The sequence below is a fragment of the Perca flavescens genome, chromosome 8 (assembly GCF_004354835.1).
Source record: "Perca flavescens isolate YP-PL-M2 chromosome 8, PFLA_1.0, whole genome shotgun sequence".
In the NCBI taxonomy this organism is placed as follows: Eukaryota; Metazoa; Chordata; class Actinopteri; order Perciformes; family Percidae; genus Perca; species Perca flavescens.
This window is the reverse complement of record NC_041338.1, coordinates 7,060,783-7,082,311: the sequence shown is the minus strand read 5'-3', so window position 1 is coordinate 7,082,311 and position 21,529 is coordinate 7,060,783. Positions and strand designations below refer to the sequence as shown.

Below are 21,529 nucleotides of genomic sequence, written 5' to 3'. Positions count from 1 at the left end.
ATTATATACAAACCTTGTTCTCTGTGGCATGTTTCTCTTTTTCCACTTTGGCCAAGGTAAGCTCCAGGTCATCAGTATCCTTCTTGAGCTCAGAGCATTCATCCTCCAGCTTTCTCTTCTTGGCAGTGAGCTCAGCATTGATTTCCTCTTCATCCTCCAGTCTCTCAGTTGTCTCTTTGAGTTTGGCCTCCATCTGAATTTTACTCTTGATAAGTCCCTCACATCTCTCTTCAGCATCATTCAGATTCTCAGATTCCTAGTTAATTATATAAAGATAGATGTTAACACATCAACTCTGAAAAACATGAAAAGCACAACTTTCTGTTGATGTGTACTTACAGATGCTACTTGCAGCTGCAGATCATTCTTCTCTTGCATAAGGGACACCATCTTCTCCTCCAGTTCCTTCTTCTTGGCCAGGGCAGCAGCCAAGTCAGTTTTCATCTTATCATAGTTCTCCTTCATATTTGCCAGCTCCTTCTCAGTTTCAGCAGTCTTCAGCAGAGGCTTGATCTTGTAGTACACCTTCATCCATGGCCAATGTTTGACATTCATGAATGAGCGGATATTGTACTGGATGGTATATATGGCTTCCCTGCGGACAAGAAGAAGCTGTTGTAAACAATATTGTTAGTGTTTTTTAATATCATGATTCAGAATGAGCTATTTTCAACATGCCTCCGCTCCGTCATCTTCACAAACTCCTTTCTCATGACATAACCACGGGCCAAAGCCTGAGTCATGGTGACCAGAGATGACAGTTTTTCATCTCTCATCTCCTCAAGGACACCCAGCAGACCGGCCTTGAAGAACACCTGATCAAACACAAAATAAAAATGAATGTAGGATGAACTCAGATAGTGAATACTTCACACCCTGTAAAACAAAAACTAAAAACATTTTCACCTACCCCACATGGTTCAGGGCCTATAAGGTGAAGGTGTTTTGATAATGGCCACATGCAGGCTGCTCTGCCTCTATCCTAACAATAAATCACTTATTCCTTGGCACCAAACTCTACAATTGCGTACATAGTTTAGAGATATTTTGCTTTATTATTAACAGATACAACACATATATAATTAACAGAAAAACAATCAAACACACTGAACTGAACAACCTAACCTCTTTGGTCATTAATCTATAGTAAAATAAGAGTGATGTCTTTACCTTTGTGTGTCCGAATTTGTACTCATCATGTGGAATATCTATTGACCCAAGCAGCTTCTCTGAAGCCTTCTTGTTGTCAATGAACTGGCCCTCGGGGATGACACTGGCATTCAGCACCTTGTACCTTTTTATGAGAGAGTTAATGGTCAGTGTATTTTTTTTAAATAAACTTTATCAAAATTCTAGTAAAATATCGACTGATACCTCTGCTTGAAGTCAGCATAGAGGATTCTGCTGGGGAAACCTTTTCTGCAGATTCTGATACCCTCCAGCACACCGTTACACCTGAGCTGGTGGATGACCAGGAAGTTCTCCATCAGACCTGTAAAAATAAATTTCTTAATTACTTCTTTCACTAAATAGTCTAAGTTAAAGCAGTAACAAATTAAGGAAACAATATTAACAAAACAAAACCACTCCCTAAAGAATCTCTTAAGATTGTGTTCTCTATATACCTGGAGTCTTTGTTTCATTGGGAATCAGGCAGCGCACAAAGTGAGGATGGGTGCTCCTCAAGTTAGTCATCAGCTTCCCCAAGTTCTCCTGTAGATCCAAAATGGTGAGTGTTATGCCATGTAATCATTTGTGAGTTTGAATATAAACTGAGATATATAAACATACATCTTATATACACACAGTATATAAGATATGTTTGCAACATTACCCTAAACTGTGAAGACACAGTCTGCATAGAACCACCCTTCTTCTTGCCTCCCTTCTTGGTGGCATCTGTTGATATTTTGAATTAGAAATGTTTCGTTGGGATGACAAATAAAATGTACATTAACACATGCTACAGTTACTTAAATATATACAGTATAGCCTAAAAACATGTTGCAGTTACTATCATACCTTCAACAACGGGAGGGAAGCAGAGAGCCAGCAGTTTCACTGGGGATTTCATGTACAGCTGACAGACGGAGTCATTCAGTGGATCCTTGTTCTTTTCCAGCCAGCCAGTGATATTGTAGTCCACGGTACCAGCGTAGTGCACCAGGGAGAAGTGGGCCTCAATCTTGCCTTTCTTGGGGGGCTTAGGCTTCTCAAATGCTTTGGTTTTTCCAAGATGCTGGTCATACAGCTTGTTCTTGAAGGATGTGTCTGAGGCCTTGGGGAACATGCACTCCTCTTCAAGGATGGAGAAGATGCCCATGGGCTTGAAAGAAGTGGGAAGAAGTATGTCACATCTATTCAAATTAAGAACAATTATGTATAATCACCAAATTATTACCTTTTCAATGAGCTCAATGCAGGCAGCCAAGTCCATGCCAAAGTCAATGAATGCCCAGACAATACCCTCCTTCTTGTACTCCTCTTGCTCCAGGACAAACATGGTGTGGTTGAAAAACTGTTGCAGTTTCTCATTGGTGAAGTTGATGCACAGCTGTTCCAAGGTGTTGAACTGTAAGGGGACAATTCACCAGTATAATTTCTCGCAGGGCAATAAATATTATTCTGTTATGAAAAGTATCAGCTTCTGAATTGTTGGAAATGAAGCTTACGTCAAAGATTTCAAAACCAGCAATATCCAGGACACCAATGTAGAACTGTCTTGCTTGTTTAGTGTCCAACATCTGGTTAATACGAATGACCATCCACAAGAACATTCTCTCATAGATAGCCTTGGCCAGGGCTGTCACTGAGTTCATCACCTGAATAAAAACAAGGATGCGATTTGACCTTTTTGTTAAATCATTGATATTGATTTCTGGTATTTCTTCTAATCTCTTTAATAAAGGCAAGAATTTGTGTGAGTGAGTCAGTCCGGACAGTTTTCCGGTTGAATGTGGTGACTCGAATATGCAAAAGATGTTACACACATGTAAACGGATTTGAGTGAGAGAAAACTCAATAAAATAGCGTACATGACGCTAACAAGATTTGTTTGCCGACAATAGATATTAAATAAAAGCCACGCCCAATATTGTGTTCGGCAAAGCCTCTCTTCCTCCTGGCAGCTGCCTCCTCATAAAAACTAACCTAAGGTCCGGTTCCACATCTACCTGTACCATGGATGTATAATAAGAATGGCCAGTACCCTGTCACAGACATTTACACAGAGCGGATGGGATTGCTTGACATAGTGGAATGATTTTATCAAGGAGAGCAGCAAGGAGTAATACTTCTCAGCATTTTCTCTAACTGGCAAAGTGTTGGCAGTTTTAGAACTAGGCCTAGTCAAAAAAAAAATTTCCGAAGTAAAATTCTTTATCACACAACACAGTACAAGTCCTGCATTCCAATGTCTACTTACAGTAAAGAGTAAAAGACAGGAATTATCAGAATAATGTACTTACATACTGTACTTACAAAATAACAACATTTGTCTGTCAGGGAAATGTAGCAGTTTTCCTCTGAAGTAGGACACAGTAAGTCAGAACTGCAGTTGAGATGCCCATTTTTAAGTGCTTTGTAAGTTATTTATTGGTACAGTGATTTAGGATTGTAACCCTAACCCTAACCCTAGCCCTGTTTTTTGAAATAGTAGGATATTAATTATTCATGTTTACCTGAGGTACAGTCTGTCCTTTGGTGACATACTCATTTCCGACCTTCACTCTGGGAAAGCACAGAGCCTTGAGCATGTCAGCGGAGTTCAGACCCAGCAAGTAAGCAACCTTGTCAGCCTCTGAAAATAGTTCAGAGATTTCCATTATGATGTAAACCGACACCAGTGTGATTAAGAACCTCATTACTGTTGTTCCTAAGCTATTCACTCTGAGCTGCCATTCAGTACTCACCCTCTGTGCCATCAGGCTCAGCCTGCTCCTCACGCTGCTTCTGCTTGAACTTCATGTTACCATGGTGGAGCACAGCACCAGTCAACTTGTAGATGGCCATTTTCTCTTCATGAGTGAAGCCCAGGATATCAATAGCGTTCTGAGTTAAAAATAGGTCCACACAAAACATATTAATTTTAGAAAATGCAATTGCATTTAATGCAAACATTTTTTTTAAATATTTTGAAATGAAGATCACTCACATCAGTGGCTTCCAGCTCAACTTTGTCATCAATGCTGGCCACAGTGATCTGACCCATGCTACACATGGGGAAGTCATAGGGGTTGGTGGTGATGAGTGCCATATCTGGAGATCAAAAAAAGACTGAAAATGTCTGAACAATTGTTCAGGTTAACAGGTTAAACAATGTGCAACACCAATCTGCTTACCAATCAGCTCAGGTATGTGGCCGGTCATCATCTGGAAGAAGATGTGATAGCCTCTTTCATCAGAAAGCTGGTATGTCACTCTAGACTTCTCCAGCAGATCTACAAATATTGTTCATAAATTACAGTCTGGACAGTTATCAATTCCAGTCGTTTGTATGTACTATGAGTATTATTACTTACATGTCTCAATATCAGCACTAGCCAGTTTGCCAGTTGCACCAAAATGGATTCTGATGAATTTACCCTGTTTGGATCAAAGGATTTTTATTGTCCCTCCACATTGGCAATCTGTGACAACCTCTCTCATGTGTAGAAATCGTTCCATACTTACAAAACGAGAGGAGTTGTCATTCCTAATTGTTTTGGCGTTACCATAGGCCTCCAGCAGGGGATTGGCTGCAATAATCTGATCCTCCAGTGACCCCTATAATCCAGGTTTAGAATGAATGTCAAGAAATGACTTAATTTTTAATAGAGAAAGAACCCTGAATTATAATCATGGAGTAACATACCTTTGAGTCGTCCTTCTTCGGTCCACCAACTGCGATTGTTGCAAAGTACTGGATGACACGCTTGGTGTTCACAGTCTTTCCAGCACCAGATTCTCCACTAGGTATAGACAGATAGATTAGGTATATACACAGATGTATAAGATTTGATCAAGATATTTAACAAATCTACAAATGTAAATGTAACAAACTTACGTGATCAAGACAGATTGGTTTTCCCTATCTGTTAAAGCAAAAACAAAATAATTAACTATGATTTACTGCAACAGAAACTTAATATACTGATAAATTGTTCTGGTAATGATTTACCAGTTTGCATGAACTGAAAAGCGTTGTCAGAGACAGAGAAGATATGGGGTGGAGCCTCCATACGCTTTTTGCCTCTATAGGCAGCTACACATTCAGAATCGTACACTGGGAGCCACTTGTAGGGGTTCACAGTAGCACAGAACAACCCAGAGTAGGTCTGAAAGTGATCATAGAAATTCAACAGTTAACTCTATGTTTTCTACAAGTATAGCAATTTGCAATAGTTCTCTTTTCTCATTACGCGGATTGTCTTACATAGATCATCCATGCTGCATAACGCTCTTTGAGGTTATACAGCACAGAGGCTTCATTGAGATGGGTCATCATGGCCATGTCCTCAATCTTGTCATACTTGGGAGGGTTCATTGGATAGACGTCAGCTTCTTTCACTACTCTCTCCTGGAATAGGACATTTGTCATAATGAGATCCGATCATATGGATTCTCCCAGTTAACTCTGACTTCATGATACTAACCTCCTTAGTGTCCAGGGTTTCGACTGTGACTTTGTCACCATCTTTCTTGATGATTTTTCCCTTCAAGTACAGCTCCTTGACATCGGCCACATAGCAGGCACTCTTGGCATCAAATGGTGCACTTTGAGCCTCAATTCTCTCCCTTTCTGGCTTACGAAGGTAAATGGCAGCTTTGCCATAAATGGCCATCTCTGCGTCCGTACTCATGGTGGCGGCTGATTTCTGTTAGATAATTTCAAAGTAAGTGCCATCTTAGAGTTTTTAAGTCCATGTAATTAACCTTTTGTGTTCACTGCTCATTTATATCATGGGTAATATGTGTTGAGTATTTATTTATAGTACGGGTAATGATGTGTATGAGGTCATGGGCATGAGGGAGGTGTGTAAGTGTGCATATTTTATACTTTATCATGTACTTCTAAGCTGCAACCAAGTTTAGTTGTGTAAAAATATGCAAGGACATTAAAGATCTATCTATCTTAAGCAGCACTTAAAATTTTGATGTATAGGAAAAATTTGTGGATGAATTACTGCAGACATTTAATAAATTAGACATTTTGCATGTATTAAATACTTATAAAAAAGACATTTAAAAATATTTGAAAGTTGTCCTTACCTGACCTCTCTGTCAACAGTAATCACCAATCCTTCTCAAAAGGTCCGGTTCTTGTTTTTAGAGTAGGTGCCCAAACAAGATGCACTCAAATGTTTCAAATGATCTCAAGCTTATGAGAACATAGCCACAACCACAAGCAGGAACTCCCAGGTCTTCTGTGTCACACACTGTATCCACAAGGAGCTTTTATATTAAATCATTTTTGATGACACCCCACAAGTTAAATGTGGTAAGCATACCAAATTTGGTATCACAGATAGGCAGATATTTGTTGTGATTAAATATCCTGTTTCAAGTTTCTGTGGATATGGCCAGGTCTTGATTTGATTTTTTTCTTACTCAGTACTGTAATTAAAGTTTATTGTAGGCTCTTGATCACCCACTTGATTTAACCATTTAAAAAAAGTTTAAAAATAGGACTGTCAAGCAATAAAAAAAATCTAATTTATTACATACTTTGTGATTTATCTGAATGAATCTCATATCAGTATAAAATATGTAAATCAAATCAAATAGATTTAGATTTTTAGATGAGAACTAGTGTGTGTCTTGATTGTGTTTTGCTGTCATTTAAGGTCATGTTTCTTTCCATTCCTTTGATCTCTTATCACACTAACACGCACACACACACACACACACACACACACACACACACACACGGTGTGCAGAGTGAAAGGTCCAGTGACGATTTGGCAGTCTACATGTTGCTCTAATTACTGACGTTTAATTTCCAGCTTGCTGTGTAAATTGAGACAGGTCACATTATGGTCAGTCATAACAACACTACATTGCAACATGTCTCAGGCAGTAATAGTTCAACTCTGTCTCCAAAAAAGGGGCCAGAGACATAGCAGCTCCTCTGCCTGAGTCAGTTTGAATGGCCAAGTAAGTGTGAACACATACTGTTCAGGGAATTTGCCTCTGGCTTTTTGTTGCTCTCATTGTACATACACAACAATACACATGGCTAAAAACAAAAATGTTGAACAAGGTAAACAAACATTTGACTAGTATGCAAGTTTGCATATAAAAAAGTGTGTTTGTATACACATACAGTGGGGCAAAAAAGTATTTAGTCAGCCACCAATTGTGCAAGTTCTCGCACTTAAAAAGATGAGAGAGGCCTGTAATTTTCATCATAGGTACACTTCAACTATGAGAGACAAAATGAGAAAAAAAATCCAGAAAATCACATTGTAGGATTTTTAATGAATTTATTTGCAAATTATGGTGGAAAATAAGTATTTGGTCAATAACAAAAGTTCATCTCAATACTTTGTTATACACCCTTTGTTGGCAATGACAGAGGTCAAAAGTTTTCTGTAAGTCTTCACAAGTTTTTCACACACTGTTGCTGGTATTTTGGCTCATTCCTCGATGCAGATCTCCTCTAGAGCAGTGATGTTTTGAGGCTGTCGCTGGGCAACACAGACTTTCAACTCCCGCCAAAGATTTTCTATGGGATTGAGATCTGGAGACTGGGTAGGCCACTCCAGGACCTTTAAATGCTTCTTACGAAGCCACTCCTTTGTTTCCCGGGCGGTGTGTTTGGGATCATTGTCATGCTGAAAGACCCAGCCACGTTTCATCTTCAATGCCCTTGCTGATGGAAGGAGGTTTTCACTCAAAATCTAACGATACATGGCCCCATTCATTCTTTCCTTTTCATGGATCAGTCATCCTGGTCCCTTTGCAGAAAAACAGCCCCAAAGCATGATGTTTCCACCCCCATGCTTCACAGTAGGTATGGTGTTCTTTGGATGCAACTCAGCATTCTTTCTCCTCCAAACACGACGAGTTGAGTTTTTATCAAAAAGTTCTATTTTGGTTTCATCTGACCATATGACATTCTCCCAATCCTCTTCTGGATCATCCAAATGCTCTCTAGCAAACTTCAGACGGGCCTGGACATGTACTGGCTTAAGCAGGTCGACACGTCTGGCACTGCAGGATTTGAGTCCCTGGCGGTGTAGTGTGTTACTGATGGCCTTTGTTACTTTGGTGCCAGCTCTCTGCAGGTCATTCACTAGGTCCCCCCGTGTGGTTCTGGGATTTTTGCTCACCATTCTTGTGATCATTTTGACCCCACGGGGTGAGATCTTGCGTGGAGCTCCAAATCAAGGGAGATTATCAGTGGTCTTGTATGTCTTTCATTTTTTAATAATTGCTCCCACAGTTGATTTCTACAAGTCTTCCCAGCCTGATGCAGGTCTACAATTTTGTTTCTGGTGTCCTATGACAACTCTTTGGTCTTGGCCATAGTGGGGTTTGGAGTGTGACTGTTTGAGGTTGTGGACAGGTGTCTTTTATACTGATAACAAGTTCAAACAGGTGCCATTAATACAGGTAACGAGTGGAGGACAGAGGAGCCTCTTAAAGAAGAAGTTACATGTCTGTGAGAGCCAGAAATCTTGCTTGTTTGTAGTTGACCAAATACTTATTTTACCGAGGGATTTTTTTTCTAATAGTTGAAGTGTACCTATGATGAAAATTACAGGCCTCTCTCATCTTTCATCTCACATCTCACTCATCTTTTCATTCTCATCTCACAATTGGTGGCTGACTAAATACTTTTTGCCCCACTGTACATATGCATACACATATGTACATAGGCTACATACACATGTTAATTATGGATTTTATTTATATAGTTGGTACTCGAGTCGACAATGTCTTGAAATTGCTAGGGTTTTATTATCTGGGCCTGAGCGTCGACATTGAATTGCTACTTTACGAATATTTGTTCTGAAAAACCACAGAGGTTTGAATATATATGAATAGCTGTTTTTGCACATTATGTCCAGTATTCTCTCCCTCTCTCTCTCTGGAGCATGCATTAGACAGGACAGGCTTTGGATTCCACCGCCATCACGAAGCCATTTGTCCGCCAACATTTTCTTGTTGTCTCTACAGTTAAAGTTTTACATTATCGTCTTTGTGTCGTCTTCTTCTTAGCTGTCATTGTTTGTTTACATTCGGTACCAGCAGCATGATAGAATGTCATCAACACGCCCACACTCTCACTGTGATTTTTCTTCTTGACCGGGATATACATGCCAATAATGAGTTATCCTCATTTGACAAACATCCAAATTACATGAAATTTACGATGTTTGGTCCACACTTGATATAGAGCATTATTTTCAAATAATTTTATTGGTGATATAGAACAAGACAGAACAAACATGTGCCAACATATACCATCAAACAATGACAAGGGAAACAAAACAAAACAAAAAGAACAGACAGTAACACAAAAGAATTAAGTGGAATTAAAGCTGCGAGCAGCGATGGACGGGCCCTCACGCCTCTGCGCACGTCGGGGTCACCGGCAGATGCCGCTCCTTGCGACCGTGCATTTGCACGGCACTCAGAAGCTGCAAATCATCACCAATGAAAAGGGAACTCCCCGCCGAGTACAACGATACTTCACACAAGATTCTACGTCATGCTGTTCATTAGCTGTGAAAGGGGGCGTGGCCAAAGCATAGGGGGCGGGCCAAACCATCACCAATGAAGAAGGAAGTCTCTGCTGAGTTCAATGATACCTCACACAAGGGTATACCTTAAACGGTTCAAATGTTATGAAAGGGGTTGTGGCTTATGCATAGGGGGCGGGCCAAACCATCACCAATGAAGAAGGAAGTCTGCTGAGTTCAATGATACCTCACACAAGGGTATACCTTAAACGGTTCAAATGTTATGAAAGGGGACGTGGCTTATGCATAGGGGGCAGGCCAAACCATCACCAATAAAGAAGGAACTCTGCTGAGTTCAGTGACATCTCACACAAGACTCTACCTTAAACGGTTCAAATGTTATGAAATGGGGCGTGGCCTTTGTAAGTGGGCTAGGCCATATTATAGGGGGCGGATCAGTATCACACGTAGACCAAACATTCTGAGTTTCATGCAAATCGAAGGATGTTTGTCATATAAGGCAGATTTCCTGTTGCCAGCGGGGGGCGCTATGACCAAAAGTAAATTTTGGCCTGTAGGTGTCCTCAGGCATGGACCCTTGTCAATTGTGAGAAATTTCGGGCAGATACGACAACGTACACTCAAGTTACAACAACTTCTTTGTTCATCGCTAAACACTCAAAATGGCCGCCACGCCACGCCCACACCATCTGACGAAAAGTTTTTCTTTTAATAACTTTTCATCGTTAAGGTGTTGGGATGGTACAGACCAAGTTTGAAGTCCATCGGATGAAATCTCTAGGAGGAGTTTGTTAAAGTATAGGACCTTGACTTTTAGGCCTAATTCCTGTTGCCACTATGGGGCGCTATGACTTTAAGTAAATATCGGCCTTGATTTGTCCTCAGAGTTGGACTCTTATGAATCCTGAAAAGTTTCGAGGTAATCGGACAACGTACACTCGAGTTACACCCACTTCCTGTTTCGGCGGCGAAACGCACAAAATGACCGCCACGACCACGCCCTATGACAAAAAGTTTTTCTTTTAACAACTTTTCATCTTTAACATCTTAAGATGGCACAGACCGAGTTTGAAGTTGATCAAATGAAATCTCTAGGAGGAGTTCGTTAAAGTACGACATGTGGAAATGGCCAAAATCGCACTAATCTCGAACATTTAATTCAAAATGGCGGACTTCCTGTTGGGTTTAGGGTATGACTCTAATGAAGTTTTTTGTACATCTTTATATGTTACATATGTTTACCAAGTTTCGTGAGTCTACGTTAAACGCACTGCAGGGGCTAAATTTTCTTAACTTTCTAGGGGGCGCTAGAGGCGCTAGATCAGAATAATTTTACTCTGTTAAAAACTACTTACTTACTATATTTCCTGACGTTTTTCCTCGCCGCCGTTGCACTTTGTGTTCCACATTGGCGGATTCCGTGTGTTGTCGCCGGGGAGGCTTGGACCCCGTCATAACTACTTGTAGTTCTAGTTTTTATTTGTCGTTTTTTGTTGCCTCTCAAATTCCTGTGTTTATCAACGCCGTTTGGCTGCCATTGACCTATATTACATGTGAATTTTCGTCGTAGCGAGTAGTATGAAAGGACGTACGTCCGCAGAGGAAGGTTGGCTTGGGTGGCGGTTGGGTAAAACACAGGACTTTCACCCAGTGAATCGCGTCCCGTGTGCAGTTTTTCAAACGTTTTGTTTTTGATTATTTTTATTTTATTTAAGCCTTCCCCAATGTTTCTTTCCTAAACCCAACCGTTTGTTGTTTTCCTAAGTTGTGTTTTTGTCGTTTTGTTCGTGTTTTTGTCGTTTTCTGTCACTAAAGCCTTTCCCAATGTTCTTTTCCTAAACCCACACGCGTGTGACGTTCTCGCTTCTGAACTAAATACTACCCAATTGGACATGTTTTAGCAGTAATGTGACCTGAAATTGTGGAGAATTTAACAACATTGGCAGCCCAGCGGACATTGTTTACTGCCGTTAGCATGTAGTTACTATAGTTAGCAGTGGACACTAATAGAGTAAAGCAGCACTTCCTACAGTCAGAAATCACAGATTAATGCTTTTCAAATACTAGATACAATGTTTCAGGAGTAATGTGACCTGGAATTGGGAAGGATTTAACAACATTGGCAGCCATGATGACATTTTACTGCCGTTAGCACGTAGCTGCATGCGACAATGTTAACACCGCAGTAGGTTAAGTGTTGCGTAACACTCAGCACAGAGTAGAAAAAAACTGTTGAAACTGGAGCATTCAGAACAGCTGGAAATTTCAACGTTTTAGCTCACAAGGATTTTCCTAAAATACGTTTACCTGGTTGTTTGATATATTGTTTTGGCCATGTTTACATGAAAATCCGACATTATAACATTGTATATGAAAAAAATAAAAAAAATCTTATAAAATGTAAAAAAATCCACTTTGAACCAATCGCAATCATCTTGGGCGGCGCTAAGCGCCAGACAGAGCAACGGTGCCTCTGCAAAATAGCCTCTGGGAGAAACTTGTTTTGGTGTAACATGTACGTTCAAAGGTTCTTTCAGTTGGGCAACAGAAAACTCAGATTCAACAGACAGTTTAGCTAGCTGTCTCAATTTACCCTGTAGAGATCTGAGGAGCAGTTAACCATAGTCCTCATAAATCGACTGGAGTTCAAAATGCCAACACAAAGAATGCGGAAGATGACTGACATCCGGCCAAAATGAGGGATATCCGGTGAAATTTCCGGCCTGAACGGAAATGAAACGTTGTCAATAAAGATTAGGAGTACAGTGACATTATTCAATCTCTTTTCCCTTCTCCTCAAACAGTTTCTCCAACATCTCCTGAGGGATAGGACAATGCTCTCAGACAGTGATTATTATTATTAATATTAATATTGATAATTAAGTTATTTTGGAATGTCTTGGTTGTCCTCAAATGCCTATAAATGCAGATTTGGGACATTTGGGGTTTTCATACCACAGATCTCAAATGTTACGGAGGGTTACATCAGGCGTTCTTGGTTATTATTGACTTTAAAACAGCCCCCACCATCCATCCATCCATCCATCTTCGTCTGCTTATCCGGTATCGGGTCGCGGGGGGAGCAGCTCCAGCAGGGGACCCCAAACTTCCCTTTCCCGAGCAACATTAACCAGCTCCGACTGGGGGCGTTCCCAGGCCAGGTTGGAGATATAATCCCTCCACCTAGTCCTGGGTCTTCCCCAAGGCCTCCTCCCAGCTGGACGTGCCTGGAAGACCTCCCTAGGGAAGCGCCCAGGGGGCATCCTTATCAGATGCCCGAACCACCTCAACTGGCTCCTTTCGACGCGAAGGAGCAGCGGCTCTACTCCGAGCTCCTCACGGATGACTGAGCTTCTCACCCTATCTCTAAGGGAGACGCCAGCCACCCTCCTGAGGAAACCCATTTCGGCCGCTTGTACCCTGGATCTCGTTCTTTCGGTCATGACCCAGCCTTCATGACCATAGGTGAGGGTAGGAACGAAAACTGACCGGTAGATCGAGAGCTTTGCCTTCTGGCTCAGCTCTCTTTTTCGTCTGGCGGTGCGATAAATTGAATGTAATACCGCACCCTCTGCGCCGATTCTCCGACCAAACTCCCGCTCCATTGTCCCCTCACTCGCGAACAAAACCCCAAGGTACTTGAACTCCTTCACTTGGGGTAAGGACTCATTCCCTACCTGGAGTAGGCATTCCATCGGTTTCCTGCTGAGAACCATGGCCTCAGATTTAGAGGTGCTGATCCTCATCCCAACTGCTTCACACTCTGCAAACCGATCTAGTGAGTGCTGAAGGTCACAGGCCGATGATGCCATCAGGACCACATCATCTGCAAAGAGCAGTGATGAGATCCCCAGCCCACCGAACTGCAACACCTCTCCACCCCGACTATGCCTTGATATCCTGTCCATAAATGTTACAAACAGGATTGGTGACAAAGCGCAGCCCTGGCAGAGGCCAACCCTCACCTGAAACGAGTCCGACTTACTCCCGCAGCACTTCCCACAGTATCTCCCGGGGGGCCCGGTCATACGCCTTTTCCAGATCCACAAAACACATGTAGACCGGTTGGGCATACTCCCAGGCTCCCTCCAGGATCCTCGCGAGAGTAAAGATCTGGTCCGTTGTTCCACGACCAGGACGGAATCCGCATTGTTCCTCCTCAACCCGAGGTTCGACTATCGGCCGAACCCTCCTTTCCAGCACCTTGGAGTAGACTTTACCAGGGAGGCTGAGAAGTGTGATACCCCTGTAATTGGCACACACCCTCTGGTCCCCCTTTTTAAAAAGGGGAACCACCACCCCGGTCTGCCACTCCTTTGGCACCGTCCCAGACTTCCAAGCAATGTTGAAGAGGCGTGTCAACCAGGACAGCCCCTCCACACCCAGAGCCTGTAGCATTTCTCGACGGATCTCATCAATCCCTGGGGCTTTGCCACTGTGGAGTTTGTTTGACTAAATCAGTGACCTCCGCCTGGGAAATTGACAATGATCCCCCATCATCCTCCAGCTCTGCCTCTAACATAGAGGGCTTAGTTGGATTCAGGAGTTCCTCAAAGTGCTCCTTCCACCGCCCTATTACCTCCTCAGTTGAGGTCAACAGTGTCCCATCCTTACTGTACACAGCTTGGATGGTTCCCCGCTTCCCCCTCCTGAGGTGGCGAACAGTTTTCCAGAAGCACCTTGGTGCCGACCGAAAGTCCTTCTCCATGTCTTCTCCAAACTTCTCCCACACCCGCTGCTTTGCCTCTTTCACGGCAGAGGCTGCAGCCCTTCGGGCCCTTCGGTACCCTGCAACCGCCTCCGGAGTCCTCTGGGATAACATATCCCGGAAAGACTCCTTCTTCAGTCGGACGGCTTCCCTGACCACCGTTGTCCACCACGGTGTTTGTGGGTTACCACAGGGATGCACGAAAAGCTCCACTGGAGGTGTGAGTTGAAAGTCTGTCGGACAGGGGCCTCCTCCAGACGTTCCCAATTTAACCGCACTACCCGTTTGGGCTTACCAGGTCTGTCCAGAGTCTTCCCCCACCCCCTGACCCAACTCACCACCAGATGGTGATCAGTTGACAGCTCCGCCCCTCTCTTCACCCGAGTGTCCAAAACACACGGCCTCAGATCAGATGAAACGATTATGAAATCGATCATTGACCTTCGGCCTAGGGTGCTCTTGTACCAAGTACACTTATGAGCATCCCTATGTTCGAACATGGTGTTTGTTATAGACAATCCATGACTAGCACAGAAGTCCAACAACAAACAACCACTCTGGCTTAGATCAGGGAGGCCGTTACTCCCAATCACGCCTCTCCCCACCATGAATATAATAATTTATGTTGTAGCCAGCCATTGCAATAAAGACTTCTGATTAGCTGCGTCACACATTTCATATTGGCTCTCTCTCAGAGGACACAGATCAAAAGAACACAGACAATGCAATTTAAAATCAAAAACTGTTTTATTTTGCTATATTTTACATCATATTATATGAGTAAAAACAGCTTGTCCGCTGAACTTCTTTACTCAGCTGCTTCTTTTCCCTGGAAAAAATTAAAACAATTAATGAATATACAGTGGATATGCGCTTACATACTGTACACATCATACTCTGTAAAAGTTGTGTCTGTTGTTAATTATATGAGGCTTAAGGGAATCATGATCATTTTTTTTTTCAGTCATGACTAAAGTATTGCGTGACATTAGTTAGAGTAGGAGGAATTTAATTTGGTTACATTTCCATAAAACTGACATGCAAATATTTACCATGCCAGAGACACAGCTCTACGCTCTCAGCTTGTTGACCTGGGACTCTGCGATGTCAGCACGCTCCTCAGCCTCCTCCAGCTCATGCTGCACCTTTCTGCACTTGGACAGATAAGTGTTGGCCTGCTCCTCCTAAAAAAACATAGAGATTGACATTTTCTCACTAAAGGTCTACTTTGTGTGCAATAAATCTGTCACAGTATCAAGCTTTCGGTGTTGAAAATATATATATTGCCCTTACCGCTTCCTCAGCCTGCCTCTTGTAGGCCTTGACCTTAAGCTGCAACTTGTCAACTAGATCCTGCAGCCTGGCAACGTTTTTCTTGTCCTCCTCAGTCTGTTAAAAATGTAATAAAAAAAAATGTTTTTTGTTATAAGAATGTTAAATTGATTTGAATGTTAACTATTAAAGTGACTGTACCTGATAGGTCAGCTCCTTCACCCTCCTCTCATATTTGCGTACACCCTTAATGGCATCTGCTCCGCGTTTCTGTTCAGCATCAACCTCTGCCTCCAGTTCACACACCTTCAATGAACAATAATGAAATAAGTATACATCTTTTTTTAATAAGATCAGCTCTGCAAATTCTTTCTTTCTTTCTTACCCTGGATTCAAGTTTCTGGAGCTGCTTCTTGCCACCCTTCATGGCCAGGTTCTCAGCCTCATCCAGGCGGTGCTGCAGGTCCTTAACAGCTACCTCCAGGTTCTTCTTCATCCTCTCCAGGTGAGCGCTGGTATCCTGCTCCTTCTTCAGCTCCTCAGCCATCATAGCAGCCTAGAAGAGACAGCATAAATGTTAATTAGATGCCGCATTCTCCCCATTGTAAGTCAGTGTAGCGTAAACATGATTATGAAGCTGTTATGTAAAGATAAAAGAGTTACATAATGGTGCTGTAATTATATATTGAAACATTGGAGTAAGGAACAATTAAAATGTAAACCCACATCAGTGATGGCCTTCTTGGCCTTCTCCTCTGCATTCCGTGCTTCCTGAACAGTGTCATCCACTTCACCCTGGACCTGGACCAGGTCAGCCTCAAGCTTCTTCTTGGAGTTAATAAGGCTTGTGTTCTAAAAGGCAAAAAAAGATTTAGGCACTTTAGTCATCACATGCCTGATTTTTACTTGTTATTTAAAATGTCATTAGATTTTTGAATTATTGAAGTAATGATTTGGCTCGTTCACCTGAGAGTGCAGAAGTCCAACACGCTCACTGGCATCCACCAGCTCCTGCTCAGCAGTTTTGCAACTTCTCTCCGTCTGTTCCAGAGGAATTCTAAGTTCCTCGATTTCTGCTACCATCAGACCGTTCCTGCGATCCACCATAGCAGCTTGTTCCTTAAAGTCTTCCTGTGCTCTGACAGCATCATCGAGGTGCAGTTGTGCATCCTAGTGAAAAAAAGATCAGGAAAGTATTCACATGAATGCCACAATGTAGCTGCATTGATCATAGTCTGTGCAGCAACTCTGTGTCTAACAATACCTTCAGCTGTGCCTGCACATTCCTCAGCTGCTTCTGGGACTCAGCTGCCTGGCGATTGGCGTGGCTCAGCTGAATCTCCATCTCATTCAGGTCTCCCTCCATCTTCTTCTTGATTCTCAGGGCATCGTTCCTGCTCCTGACCTCAGAATCCAGATTGCTCTGCATGGAGTCAATCACCCTCTGGCTGTTCCTCTTGATCTGCTCCATCTCCTCATCTTTCTCTGCCAGCTTCCTATCCACCTCACCCTTAATCTGGTTGAGCTCCAGCTGGACACGCAGGATCTTAGACTCTTCGTGTTCTAGAGTTCCCTGATGATATCAAATAATACAATATTAAACTTTTTAAAGTATATTTGTATGATTGGGATTTTTTCATAAGATTTTCCCGAGAAAATATGTACCTCAGCCTCTTCAAGTGCTGTCTGGATCTCAGCCTTCTCAGCTCATGGATGCTCTTGCCAGTCTCACCAATCTGTTCAGTCAGATCGGAGATCTCCTCTGCAGAAAGACACATATGTTTTATATTGTTAAGCCTTAAAACATACAATATATACACTTTATTCTAACGTGTTGAATACAGTGAATACAGTGTAACTGTTACATAGTGTAGAACTCACGTTGCAGGTTCTTGTTTTCACGCTTCATAGTCTCCAGCTGATCCAGAGATTCCTCATAAGAGTTCTTCATCTTGAACAGCTCAGTGCTGAGAGAACGAGCCTCCTTCTGGGCTCACTTGAGCTTTGCCTGACCCTCCTCGAACTTCTGTTTCCACTCTGCCAACACCTGAATAACACAATTAATACAGTTCAGTTGGTTATTCAGCAATAGGAACCCAAATAAATACTGTATGTCTTTCATTGTTTGAATGGCTTGGTAAACAATGCTACCTTGTCAAAGTTCCTCTGCTTCTTGTCCTGGTTGGCAGCCAGCCCATTGGCCCTCTCCACATCAATCATGAGGTCTTCCACCTCCCCACCTTCCCCTGGAGCCTCTGTTTGGTTTTCTCAAAAGAATCACACTTGGAATTCACTGCCTCAATCTGCTCCTCAGCCTCCTGAAGACGCTGAGCCAGCTTTTTCCTATTTGAAAAAGGTAAGATTTGTTTTCCACTAAAAACTATGAAGTTACCTGAAGCCTAAGTCACAGGAATCTGCAATGTGCGTTCTTAACACATTATGTAACAGAAAAATCCATATACGACATACAAACAATGTAAGGACTAGACGTTCATGTCTTCACTTCAGCAGTTATTTGTTTTGAATTTAACCTACTGGTGTCATTGTGGTTTGTCTAAAAACATAATATTCTTAGCATAGTGAGTATTTTTCAAATTAACAGGTGTTGGAAAAGGGGAGTTTCAGGGTTCAATTTATAATTTTCCTAGTCATATTTTTATGACTAGGAAAATTTGTCAATATTAAATATTTGGCCAATTATGGTACTAACATTGTTTTAAGGATCTGAATGAACATATGAAAGCAGAGCTGTAAAATGTTTGCTCCAAATGGAAATACTAAATCAAACATTTAAAAAAAATGAATTGGTTAAATGTATTTAATGCAAGTATTGTATATAAGATAGGCAGTTGTCAGTTGAGTTATGCTAAAATGCTACACTTCTGAACTGGCCATTGAATTGTCTGAATCTTACTCACTTGGCTTCCTCAAGCTCCTCAGTGCGCTGGATAGCATCAGTTTCATACTTAGCTCTCCACTGAGCCACCTCACTGTTGGCCTTGGACATTCCACGCTGCAGCTCAGCCTTGGCCTCTTGCTCCTCCTCAAACTGCTCCCTCAGCAGATCACAGTCATGGCGGGCTGATTGCAGTCCATGGGCAAGAGCATTCTTAGCCTGGTGTAAGAAATATGATTGAATTTACAAAATTCGTCAATCCCAAACTAATAACACCAATACACACTCACTTAAAGGTTTCTTACCTTAACCTCCTCTTCAATCTGTCTTTTCAGCTCCTCAATCTGCTGTGTAAATGCCTGTTTGCCTCTGGTCAGCTGGGAGACAAGAGCTTCTTTCTCTTCAACTTGACGGCTGAACTCACCTTGTGTGAAAGATGTCATGATACATTAGTTTGTGTCACGTAATTCAATAACATACACAACAGATCATTAACTGATAACTTGTAGATACCATTTTCTGTCAGGAGACGTGCTCTCTGTGCATTTTCATCATTGATTTGACAGACATTTTCATCATTCTTGGTCTTCAGTTCGCTGAGTTGGTCCTCTAGAGTACGGCACATCTTTTCAAGATTCCCTAATGAGTAAATAGAGATGAGATCAGTGATCAGATTTTATTCATAATATTAAGTACCTTATTTACTATACTTATTTAGTTAATAAAGCATGTAATGTATTGTGTACCTTTTGATTTAGCAACATTCTCCATGTTGCTGGAGAGGTCATCAATCTCCATCTTGTATTCGCTCTTTTCCTTCTCAAGCTTCTGCTTTACACGCTGGAGGTTGTCGATCTGCTCTCCCAGCTCAGCAACGCTGTCAGCCTGCTTCTTGCAAAGAGCAGCAGCAGTGGCTTCATGCTGCAGAGTGGACTCCTCAAGATCACGACGGAGCTTCTGGAACTCAGCTTCACGCTTCTTGTTCATCTCAATCTGAGCAGCAGTGGCACCACGGGCCTCCTCCAGCCTCTCACTGATCTCCTCAAGTTCCCTGGAGAGGTCAGCTCTCTGCTTCTCAACCTTGGCACGAGCAGCACGCTCAGCCTCAATCTCCTCCTCCAGTTCCTCAATACGAGCCTGTTGAATATAGATGTGATGTCTTTCAGTAAACTTTCACTTTTGAAACACAAAATTTGAAAAACATGCGGAATGGTTTTGTGTAATGCGATATGTCACCTGGAGCTCCTTGATCTTCTTCTGAAGCTGAGCACCCAGTGACTGCTCATCTTCAATCTTGCTAAGGAGCTGACTGATTTCAAAGTCCTTCCTGTAAGAATTATAGATAAAGTATAGAGTTAATGCAGTTGACCACACATATTAAAAGAATGGTTGCTGTACAAATTCAAAAACTACATTACTTTTTAATTTTCTCATCAGACTGCTGCTTTTCATTCTCAAGATCATGACATGTAACAGAGTTTGAGCATAAACTGAGATATATAATATAGGTTTACAATGGTAAAACTTACCCTAAACTGTGAAGACACAGTTTGCATAGAACCACCCTTCTTCTTGCCTCCCTTCTTGCCAGTTTCTGTTGGTAAGTTAAAGTAGATGTTAGAGTGACACATAATATTTACATGAACATATATACATTATAACCTTAAAATAAATATACATTATAACCTTAAGATTTGTTACACTTTACTTTAGTTACTATCATACCCTCAACAACAGGGGGGAAGCAGATAGCCAGCACTTTCACTGGGGATTTCTGGTACAGCTGACAGACGGAGTCATTCAGTGGATCCTTGTTCTTTTCCAGCCAGCCAATAATGTTGTAGTCCACGATACCAGCGTAGTGCACCAGGGAGAAGTGGGCTTCAGCCTTGCCTTTCTTGGGGGGCTTAGGCTTTTCAAATACCTTTGATTTGCCAAGATGCTGGTCATACAGCTTGTTCTTGAAGGATGTGTTTGTGGCCTTGGGGAACATGCACTCCTCAAGGATGGAGAAAATGCCCATGGGCTTGAAGAAGTGGTAAGAGGTATTTCATTAAATGATACATTAAATCAAATTTGAGAACAATTATATATAATCACAATATAAAGTGATTACCTTTTCAATGAGCTCAATGCAGGCAGCCAAGTCTATGCCAAAGTCAATGAACTCCCAGATAATACCCTCCTTCTTGTACTCCTCTTGCTCCAGGACAAACATGGTGTGGTTGAAAAACTGTTTCAGTTTCTAATTGGTGAAGTTGATGCACAGTTGTTCCAAGGTGTTGAACTGTGAGAGGAGAACTCATGAGTAATCTTTTGCAGGGCAAAAGGAATAATTCTGTCATGAAATATATCCACTTCTTAATTGTTGGAAATGAAGCTTACGTCAAAGATTTCAAAACCAGCAATATCCAGGACACCAATGTAGAACTGTCTTGATTGTTTAGTGTCCAACATCTGGTTAATACGAACGACCATCCACAAGAACATCCTCTCATAGATAGCCTTGGCCAGGGCAGGCACTGAATTATTCACCTGAATAAAAACAAGGTTGTGATTAGTCAAGCCTTTTTGTGAAATCATGAATTACTGGCATTTTTAATTTCTTTTAATCTCTCTAATAAAGGCAGGAATCTCTGAGTCAGTCAGTCCGTTCAAGTTATTCGGTCGAATGTGGTGACCCAAATGCACGAAAGACGTAACACTCAGCACACTTTTGTATGGATGTAAATAGACTCTTCTATGTATAAAAAGAAGGATCTAATAAAGTAAATAAGCCAAGTTAGCCCTCTGAGGTAATGCGTGCAAACTACTGTTGCCGAGGGTAATTAAACAAAAACACGACTCCGTAGTCTGAACCAGGATGAACCAAGACGGCCTCACACTTTGATTAACTCCCATTGTGACAACAGCAGCGCATAACACCAGCTTTACTTCTTCAGTTTTTTATCCTTCACCATAAAA

The 21,529-nt window shown here is 41.9% G+C and overlaps 2 protein-coding genes across 6 annotated transcripts in view; both read right to left on the bottom strand.

Annotated features, from left to right (window-relative positions):
• The window catches only part of LOC114559750 (myosin heavy chain, fast skeletal muscle-like), a 63,756-nt gene that overhangs the window by 5,771 nt on the left and 36,456 nt on the right, over positions 1-21,529 (bottom strand). The gene's annotated exons all lie outside the window — the stretch shown is intronic.
• Positions 1-21,529, bottom strand: part of LOC114559751 (myosin heavy chain, fast skeletal muscle) — a 48,722-nt gene that overhangs the window by 5,771 nt on the left and 21,422 nt on the right. For 2 of the 5 annotated variants that reach the window (XM_028584594.1, XM_028584595.1), the window contains exons 3-21: positions 5,159-5,315; positions 5,045-5,072; positions 4,853-4,949; positions 4,672-4,764; positions 4,521-4,584; positions 4,341-4,439; positions 4,154-4,257; positions 3,912-4,050; positions 3,681-3,799; positions 2,673-2,822; positions 2,402-2,572; positions 2,023-2,326; positions 1,835-1,899; positions 1,626-1,713; positions 1,375-1,492; positions 1,171-1,294; positions 679-815; positions 340-595; positions 14-256 (exon numbers count right to left, since the gene is read on the bottom strand). In XM_028584594.1, the coding sequence (XP_028440395.1) occupies positions 14-256; positions 340-595; positions 679-815; positions 1,171-1,294; positions 1,375-1,492; positions 1,626-1,713; positions 1,835-1,899; positions 2,023-2,326; positions 2,402-2,572; positions 2,673-2,822; positions 3,681-3,799; positions 3,912-4,050; positions 4,154-4,257; positions 4,341-4,439; positions 4,521-4,584; positions 4,672-4,764; positions 4,853-4,949; positions 5,045-5,072; positions 5,159-5,315 (2,556 nt within the window). The remainder of the gene's footprint in view (positions 1-13; positions 257-339; positions 596-678; positions 816-1,170; positions 1,295-1,374; positions 1,493-1,625; positions 1,714-1,834; positions 1,900-2,022; positions 2,327-2,401; positions 2,573-2,672; positions 2,823-3,680; positions 3,800-3,911; positions 4,051-4,153; positions 4,258-4,340; positions 4,440-4,520; positions 4,585-4,671; positions 4,765-4,852; positions 4,950-5,044; positions 5,073-5,158; positions 5,316-21,529) is intronic. The other 3 variants (XM_028584591.1, XM_028584593.1, XM_028584592.1) reach the window with 2 other exon arrangements.